Genomic DNA, 9607 nt, shown 5'->3' on the forward strand with positions numbered 1-9607 from the left:
CTCCACTCAGGGTGCAAGGAGTTAGTCAATGCAGAGGGCTTACAGCAGCGCTCTGCATTGATTGATTCAGCAACTACTGTGTGCCAGAAACTGTGCATACAGAAAGCAACAAGATAGATGGAGATCCTTGCTCTTGTGGAATTTATACTTGGGGTAGGGGCAGGGGGCAAGCCACGGACACTCTATAAAGTTCAGTTCAGTTCAGTCGCTCAGTCGTGTCCTCTATAAAGTTAATAGCCCCTAATTAGGTCAGACAGTTGCCAATAAGCCAGGCACCATCCCACATTTGAGGGTGTTCTTCCCGTGGGCCTTTGCCTGTGGGGTGACACCTCACCGCTGCCACATTCTGCCAACCAGCAGCCATCTGTACACCAGATGCACAGCCAAAACCCCCATGAGCCTCTATGCCATCCCACCCTGCCCTTCAATGGGAGGGCCTGTGTTTTGCATCTTCAGGGGACTGGGGCAGAGCTCCATCAATCAGAAATTGTGTAAGGGCCTGCCACTGCTGGTCCAGGGGCCGCAGGCCACGCGGCATTCATTAACGACTGTCTGTTCAATGATTATCTGCCTGGGTTTACTGTGGTGAGCCAGTCCAAAGCATAACTGATCATGGCTGTGATCCAAAGACCAGTCCCTGACGTCAGAGTCGAGCCTCTCTGGGTGTGGTTGAGGGGCCGGGCCTCTCTCCTTCTTGGAATTTAAAGGCCAGGAAGTTCTGCCTCCAAACCCCAAACAGGGCCTTCTCATTGGGAACACACGCTAACCCGTGGGAAGAGCCTTGCAAGAGACCCTTGGGCTTCTTACCTGATCGTCCAAAGAGAAGAAAGGTAAGCAGAGCCTGTTCACATACATTTCTAACAAACTTCAGCGCTAACAGGAACTGGTTTTCTTTTTCCTCCCAGCCACGACGGCGACCCCGACAAAGTGTGCGGAGTTGAGGGTGTCTGTGGTTGTCTTTGTTCAGGAAGCCTGTGCTTTTTCTATTGCAGGGAACCTCGGCCTCCGTGCACCCCAGCCCAGCTCTGCAGAGATGCCTCCTCAGCTCTCAGACGGCCTCAACTACTCAGCCAAAATCGTCCGGGGCTCCCTGGACAGCCTGCCCCAGGCCGTGAGGGAGTTTGTGGAGAGCAGCGCCAAGCTGTGCCGGCCCGACCAAGTCCACATCTGCGATGGCTCGGAGGAGGAGAACCGGCAGCTGCTGAGCCACATGGAGGAGGAGGGTGTGGTCAAGAGGCTGAAGAAGTATGACAACTGGTGAGCACGGCTTTGCCCCCGTGTTCGGCCTTCCTCTCCAGCCAGGGTGCAGGTGGAACAAGAAGGCCGAGGGCCCCGGCACGAGGCTGTGTGGTTTGCAGACTCTTGAGAAACTTAGGAAAAGAGCCAAAGCCGTGCAGACTTAATTTTACAGTGTTTGCAGAGCAGCCCGAATTATCAAGGAAGGGCCACATGCAAACTTTCTTTGCAAACCAGGTCCCCGATCGAAAGGAAGGTCAGACAGTCCCTGTCCCAAAACACGAACTCCTGGTCTAGTGAGTGTCCCTCTGACTACGTCGCAGTGGACGCGGCTGTGTCCGCGTTGATGGAGCATCCTTAGTGCCCTTGGTACCTGCCAGGTGTGGGAAGAACATGATGATGAGAAAACTGGTCCCTTCCTGAATGGTCCATGGCTGAGGGAACCTAGGGAGCAGATGCCATGCACTTCTCTAATCCCCACCTGTGTATTTTAAATTTTTATTTACTTATTTTCAGCTGTGCTGGGTCTTCATGCTGCGATGGCTTTTCTTTAGTTGTAGAAAGCGGGGGCTACTCTCTAGTTGCAATGCCCGGGCTCCTCATTGTGGTGGCTTCCCTTGTTGCAGAGCACGGGCTCTAGAGTGTGGGGGCTTCAGTAGATGCGACTCCCGGGCTCTTACACACAGGCTCAGGCTCAACAGTTGTGGTGAAAGGGCTTAGTTGCTCCATGGCATGTGGGTTCTTCCTGGATCAGAAATCAAACCTGTGTCCCTTGCATTGCAAGGCGGATTCTTTACCACTGAGCCACTAGGGAAGCCCCTAATCTGTGTATTTTAATTTTTTTTTTTCAGCTGGTTGGCTCTCACTGACCCCAGGGATGTGGCCAGAATTGAAAGCAAGACGGTCATCATCACTCGAGAGCAAAGAGATACGGTGCCCATCCCCCAAACCGGCATCAGCCAGCTGGGCCGCTGGATGTCCGAGGAGGATTTTGAGAAAGCGTTCAACATCAGATTTCCGGGGTGCATGAAAGGTGAGTGAAACATTTATTTGACTGGGTACAATATCAGCAAACCTTTTATTATCATCTCTGTCCTACCAGTAATTGTCCCAGGAACTCCCATTGCTCAGAGAGTTATAAATTCCACATGAGAATTGGTCACGTGTTGAAAATGTACATCTCAGTTCTGGGTGTATAGACTGTTTTCGATGACCAGGAAAACAGTTTCTACGCTTGTGAATTTAAGATAGCTTGGTGGAATCCAGCTGCACATTTGTGAAAACTCTGTAATTTTGCTGTTATGGCCACCTTTTCATTTAGTGTTGCTGAGTCGTTCAGTTGTGTCCAACATTTTTGTAACCCCGTGGACTGTAGCATGCCAGGCTCCTCTGTCCGCCACTATCTCCTGGACTTTGCTCAAACTCTTGTCCATTGAGTTGGTAATGCCATCCAACCAGCTCATCCTCTGCCACCCCTTTCTACTTTTGCCTTCAATCTTTCCCCTTGTCTTTTCCAATGAGTCGGTTCTTCGCATCAGGTGGCCAAAGTATTAGAGCTTCAGCATCAGTCTTTCCAATGAGTATTCAGGGTTGATTTCCTTTAGGATTGACTGTAGTAATCTCCTTGCAGTCCACAGGACTCTCAGTGGACTCTTCCAATCAAGGGGCTGGTGGCAAGCAAGACGTGATGTTGTCAGAGGGGAATCATGAGAAGGGTCACAAATGGTGGTTGTCTGTGAGTCTGGGGTTGCTTCTCACCAGCTCCCACCTCCCGGCCCCACAGGTCGCACCATGTATGTCATCCCGTTCAGCATGGGGCCCCTGGGCTCTCCTCTGTCCAAGATTGGCATCGAGCTGACAGACTCGCCCTACGTGGTGGCCAGCATGCGCATCATGACAAGGATGGGCACCGCCGTCCTGGAAGCGCTGGGGGACGGCGAGTTCGTCAAGTGCCTCCACTCTGTGGGGTGCCCTTTGCCTTTAAAAAGTAAGCACATCATTTCAAAATCAAAAGCCAGAATTGAAAAAAGAAAAAGCTTACCCTTAAACGCCTCCGTTGGGGACCTGGCACACTCATGTGGGCGTGTCCTCCTGCGCAGAGCCTTTGGTTAACAACTGGGCCTGTAACCCCGAGCTCACACTCATCGCCCACCTGCCCGACCGCCGAGAAATCATCTCCTTTGGGAGTGGGTACGGCGGGAACTCGCTCCTTGGGAAGAAGTGCTTTGCCCTCAGGATGGCCAGCCGGCTGGCCAAGGAGGAGGGGTGGCTGGCAGAGCACATGCTGGTAAGACGCAGGGAATTCTAAATGTGTGCAGCAGAGGGTCGGGCAGAGGAGGGGAAGTGGCAGACCCCTACTGCGTTAGTGTTCCTATTAAGCATCAGAGTTCCAGTGCTCCAAGGACATTGGGAATTCTATCAGCAACGATGAATGGCTTCCAGGCCCCCTCCTAGACTAGAGTGTGGACCTCTGGGGCAGAAAGGAACCAAGTGCTTCAGGAGAAATTTTGTCTCCAACAGATTCTGGGCATCACCAATCCCAAGGGCCAGAAGAAGTACTTCGCGGCTGCATTTCCCAGCGCCTGTGGGAAGACCAACCTGGCCATGATGAACCCTACCCTTCCGGGATGGAAAGTGGAGTGTGTGGGTGATGACATTGCCTGGATGAAATTTGACCAACAAGGTAACTCTTTTAGGCCCAGGTGTTGATGATAATCATTGGACCTTAGTGAAGCTTTGGGTTTAAACATGCCAAATCCTCCCAAGTCCACAGTGTCCAGATTTTTTAATTCAGTTAGTTCTTGCAAAAGCTCGGACATATGTACTCCATCAGCTTTCTTTAATCTCATATCCAATCTGGATTGAAATGGGACCTTCTATCACTGTTTGTTTACATTTTGTTTAGTTGCTAAGTCACGTCTGACTCTTTGCAACACCATGGACTATACCCCACCAGGCTCCTCTGTCCATGGGATTTCCCAGGCAAGGATACTGGAGTGGGTTGTCATTTCCTTCTCCAGAGGATCTTCCTGACCCAGGGATAGGACCCACATCTCCTGCATTGGCAGGCAGATTCTTTACCACTGAGATACCTGGGTTGGTTAAAATAGTTTGATGGGAAACTCGTAAGAAAGTCAAAGTTGATTAATAATGCTGGTATGAGACAAAAGAAAGAGATTCTGGGGAGGAGGGAAAAAATAAAAAGACCTGAGAATTTGGTGCAGAAATTAACCTGGCAAGATATAAGATGATATGCTTCCCTTGGTACTCACTTCCACTCCTTGGTTTAAAACTTTCCAGGTAACTTGCGGGCCATCAACCCAGAGAATGGGTTTTTTGGTGTCGCTCCGGGAACCTCTGTGAAGACAAACCCCAACGCCATCAAGACCATCCAGAAGAATACCATCTTCACCAACGTGGCCGAGACCAGTGATGGGGGCGTTTACTGGGAAGGCATTGACCAGCCACTGGCCTCAGGCATCAAGCTCATTTCCTGGAAGGGCAAGGAGTGGGACCCCAAGGATGGTAAGCCCCCCAGGAGGCCCGGCACCCCAGCCCTTGGGTATGTGAGCTTGGCCAGACGCTCAGGGCCTGTCTTCCCTTGTTGTTGTAGGGGAATCTTGTGCCCATCCCAACTCACGGTTCTGCACTCCGGCCAGCCAGTGCCCCATCATTGACCCTAACTGGGAGTCTCCAGAGGGCGTGCCCATTGAGGGCATCATCTTCGGAGGGCGCCGGCCTGTTGGTGAGGCTCCTGGGCAATCGGGCTGGGACACGGGTGTGTCACTATGGGGGGACGTGTCACTACAAGGGCTCACGTTCTGTGACCTGGTTGGAGGGTGTCAGGGATATGGAACTTCCTTTCACAAACGACAGGGTAATGGGCAAGCTCGGGCATAGAACTTAGTCTCTGGCCACTGGAACTCCTGGGTCCTTGTCCAGGGATGGGGCTCCTAGTTTGACTTTGGCCACATGGCCTCCTGCCATGACTCTGACGTGGCAGCGTCCACCCTTAGCTCTGGCACTCCAGCATCAGCCCCTTTAGAAGAGAGATGACACACAGCACATCTTTCCACTTGGGAGACGGCATCGCGGCTGAGGGGGCTGGGGGTCAAGGCCTCTAAGGAGTGTTTCTTTCTCCTGCTAAAGGCGTCCCTCTGGTCTACGAGGCTCTCAGCTGGCAGCACGGTGTGTTTGTGGGGGCGGCCATGAGATCTGAGGCCACGGCAGCGGCGGAGTACAAGGGTGAGTCTGGCCAAGATCCGGGGCCGCCAAGAAGGGACGGTGACAGCTCCGTCTGTGTGTCTCTCTGCCTCTATTTTCCTGCTGCTCTGCTTCTCTGTGTCTCTGTCTCTCAGTTGCCCCTCTGTCTCTTCATCTCTCTGCCCCGCCGTGTCTCTCTCTGTATATGCAGAGAGGGACAGAAAGCCAGGCGGCCGTGTCAACAGTAAATGTGCCCCTAGTCCCGTGAGGCCTGACTTACCCACAGGGTCCCCTGTTAACAGGCAAAGTCATCATGCATGACCCCTTCGCCATGCGCCCCTTCTTCGGCTACAACTTCGGCCAGTACCTGGCACACTGGCTCAGCATGGCCCAGCGCCCCGCAGCCAAGCTGCCCAAGATCTTCCATGTCAACTGGTTCCGAAAGGACAAGGCCGGCAGGTTCCTCTGGCCCGGCTTCGGCGAGAACTCCCGAGTGCTGGAGTGGATGTTCAACCGCGTGGGCGGGGAAGGCGGCGCCAAGCTCACGCCCATCGGCTACATCCCCGACGAGGATGCCCTGGACCTGCGGGGCCTGGGGGATGTCGACGTGAAGGAGCTCTTCCGCATCTCCAAGGAGTTCTGGGAGGAGGAGGTGGAGGAAATACACAAGTACCTGGAGGAACAGGTGAACGTCGATCTACCCCCAGAGATCAAGAGGGAGGTCCTGGCCCTGAAGCAGAGAATCAGCCGGATGTAATCAGGTTCGCCTGACCGTCCACCTCCAAGCCGTACAACGCACCAGGAGCAGGAGACACGGCGCTTGCTCAATTCTCACCGCCTGCAGCACCGCAATGACCGCACCCAGGGGCTGATCGAAAGACACACCTTAATTTTTCAGATAAGACCATATAGCAGACTGAGGCTAGTCACTAAAGAGGTTGGGGAGGGAAAGAGCAGGCTCCAGGAAATAGCAGACATTCGTGATACAATGCACCTTTGTTCGACTTAGGGACACTCAAGCAGACACTCTTCTTTGTCTTTTCCCTTTAGCTACATCAGTTAGCCAGAATGCACAGAGGACACTTGAGCTGTATATATGTGTGTGTGCACACGTGTGTGTGTCTGTGTACTGTCGTCTAAAACTTATTTAGTGACTTTGGAAAAATCTTGGGCAAGATTACCTACTAGTTGTTGCTAGAATTGCTTTCTTATTAATATGTGTGTTTAAATTATTTTTATACACCATGGTTCCTTACCTTTACATAATTTCAATGTTTTCCCCTAACACTTCTTGGGAAAAAAAAATCACAAAATAAACTTTTATAGAAAAGATGAATTTGTTTGCCTGGGTTTTCTTATCTGAACAGCCGAGAAGAGGGGACCCTGATGAAACCTTCTGTGATAGAATCCCCTCCAAAGAACATGGGACTACCCTGGTGGAGGGGGGTAAGCTGGGAGGTGGAGGGAGCCAGATGGGGAGGTGTGAGCAGAGAGATTGTCACCCAGAGGTGAGATGGCACCATGCTTTGGGTTTTCTGAATTAACTCAAAGCCATTGATTAGTGCGCTTGAACATCCACAAACCTTTAAATTGTGGGTCTTGGGTAGGTGGAAGAGTTTAAAGCATGCTCTTTGACAAAACCTTGGGTCTGAGGGCTCAGCCTTTTATAAGAATTATATCGTGGCCAATTTCACAGACTTTGGTCAATAAATTCTCTTTTGAGCAACTCTTTTCTTCACTCGCATCCACTGGGGAGGAGAGTAGAGACAGAAATATCCTTCAGAAGAAAACAGCAAAAGGCATTGATGGAGCACCTTCTGTATACAGGGCATCATGCCTTTGATGGGCTCAAGGTGGGCTTGCACCCTCCTCTGGTCCCTCTGTCCCCGGTGTTCATCGGATCCTCCGGGCAGTTTGGACAGACCACGCGCTGGACTGGGCACATGCATTGAATGGATGCACCAGGTTTTCTCTGGCTGCTAGCCTCCTTTCTGGGCCAGCTCTCCTGCTCAGCACACACCAGGAAGTCAGCTCTCCTCAGCTCTGCTCGCTTCCACAGCTTATGGACTCACCGTCCCCTTAAAGTCCTCTGCTTCTTCTGGGATCCATGTGGATGGGCTAGCTGAGGTGTTATAGGTGGGGAAACCGAGGCAAGTGGGTCCTTCAGGGCTGCCAAATAGTAACCAGAGTTTTCTTCCCCTTTAAGGAGCTGAGAGTCGACGGGGCTCTGCCGACAAAGTGTCATGTTCTTTTTTTTTTTTTTTAATTTTATTGGAGGCAAATTACCTTACATTAATATATTGGTTGGTTTTGCCATACATTGACATGAATCTGCCCCGGGTGTACATGTGTTCCCTTTCTTGAACGCCCCTCCCACCTCCCTCTTCCCCATATCCTCCCTCCAGGTCATCCCCGTGCACCAGCCCCCAGCATCCTGTATCATGCGTCGAACCTGGACTGGTGATTCATTTCACATATGATAATATACATGCTACAGTGCCGTTCTCCCAAATCATCCCACCTTCACCCTCTCCCACAGAGTCCCAAAGACTGTTCTATACACCTATGTCTCTTTTGCAGTCTCGTATACAGGGTTAAGGTTACCATCTTTCTAAATTCCATATATATGCGTTAGTATACTGTATTGATGTTTTTCTTTCTGGCTTACTTCACTCTGTATGCTGCTAAGTCACTTCAGTCGTGTCCGACTCTGTGCGACCCCATAGACGGCAGCCCACCAGGCTCCCCCATCCCTGGGATTCTCCAGGCAAAAACACTGGAGTGGGTTGCCATTTCCTTCTCCAATGTGTGAAAGTGAAAAGTGAAAGTGAAGTCGCTCAGTCGTGTCCGACCCTTAGCGACCCCACGGACTGCAGCCCACCAGGCTCCCCCATCCATGGGATTTTCTAGGCAAAGAGTACTGGAGTGGCTTGCCATTGCCTTCTCCATCACTCTGTATAATAGGCTCCAATTTCATCCACCTCATTAGAACTGATTCAAATGTATTCTTTTTGATGGCTGAAAAATACTCCATTGTGTGTATGTACCAGAGCTTAAATCACTGACAGCGAAAAATCATTTAACTGAATTAAGTGCTATCTGCTGTATTAATTTAAATCAGTGGCTTTCAAACTTGTTTCTTCATTTTCGCTGCAGAACCCATGTTTGACAGATACTCTGACTCAGAAACCCAGCTTCTAAGGGAGACAGAGTAGGAGGCTGAGGCAGGGCAGGTGTCAGGACCCATGCTTCCTGTTTTCCTTTTTTCTACTCTCTGGGGGCCTCTGAGGAAGTTCCTTGGACCCCTGAGAAGCACTTTCAGGATATAGCTGGGGCACCATTTTTAAAATGCAGGTCCCGGACTTTGGCGTCCTGTTCTAGGCTCTCGGAGGCTTCACCTCTTTTTGAGCAAAGCCGTCCATCTCACAGTTTCCTGTGCACAGCATCACCCACCCAGCCAGCAGACTCACACAGGGCCGTGTTGCCACCTGGCCCAGGAAGCCAGGGAGACAACCTGGAGAAAGTGTCTTAAACAGAATAAGAATTTTCAGGGAACCAAAAGGACTCCGCTTTCGCCATTGGTACCAAGTCAGTTTCCCCAAACCGAGCCAGCTGTGCTCCATCCACCTCCAATTCCTAGTTTCTGTGCTGGGCCCACAATAATAGGGACACATGAAGGAGCCTGGTAAGCTGCAGTCCATGGGGTCTCGAAGAGTCAGACACGACTGAGCGACTTCACTTTCACTTTTCACTTGCATGCATTGGAGAAGGAAATGGCGACCTACTCCAGTGTTCTTGCCTGGAGAATCCCAGGGATGGGGGAGCCCGGTGGGCTGCTGTCTATGGTGTCGCACAGAGTCGGACACAACTGAAGTGACTTAGCAGCAGCAGCAGCAGGACCTTTATGGCTGAGGTTCTATTGTTGAACCTGAGCTGTCAAGCGCAGGCAGGAAGGCAGCTAAGGCCAAGGCCATTTGCAGGTGATCAGACTGAGGCCTTGAGAGTGGCCCCTTGCTCAGGGTGGGGGTGAGAATGGGAAGCCAGGCTCCCGGTTCCTGATCAGCCCTCCCCACGGTACACGTGAGTCCACACCAACAGAGGTACTGACGTCCTCTACTGGAATCCAGTGTAGCAGCTGCCCCCTGACCTCCATGGGTTCCCGGAGCCC

General features: G+C 51.6%; 1 protein-coding gene across 1 annotated transcript; it reads left to right on the plus strand.

Annotated features, from left to right (window-relative positions):
• Positions 1–726: 726 nt before the first annotated feature.
• On the plus strand, positions 727–6711 carry PCK1 (phosphoenolpyruvate carboxykinase 1). Its single transcript, XM_088844392.1, has 10 exons — positions 727–830; positions 993–1257; positions 2088–2269; positions 3020–3223; positions 3336–3523; positions 3757–3919; positions 4537–4761; positions 4850–4981; positions 5386–5481; positions 5742–6711. Exons 2-10 carry the CDS (start codon positions 1034–1036, stop codon positions 6194–6196), a joined length of 1869 nt encoding a protein of 622 aa, XP_088700518.1. The 5' UTR covers positions 727–830; positions 993–1033; the 3' UTR covers positions 6197–6711.
• Positions 6712–9607: the final 2896 nt, after the last annotated feature.

Source organism: Moschus berezovskii, chromosome 15 (genome assembly GCF_049115385.1).
Source record: "Moschus berezovskii isolate FMDL1 chromosome 15, NW_MosBer_1.0, whole genome shotgun sequence".
NCBI classification, from domain to species: Eukaryota; Metazoa; Chordata; class Mammalia; order Artiodactyla; family Moschidae; genus Moschus; species Moschus berezovskii.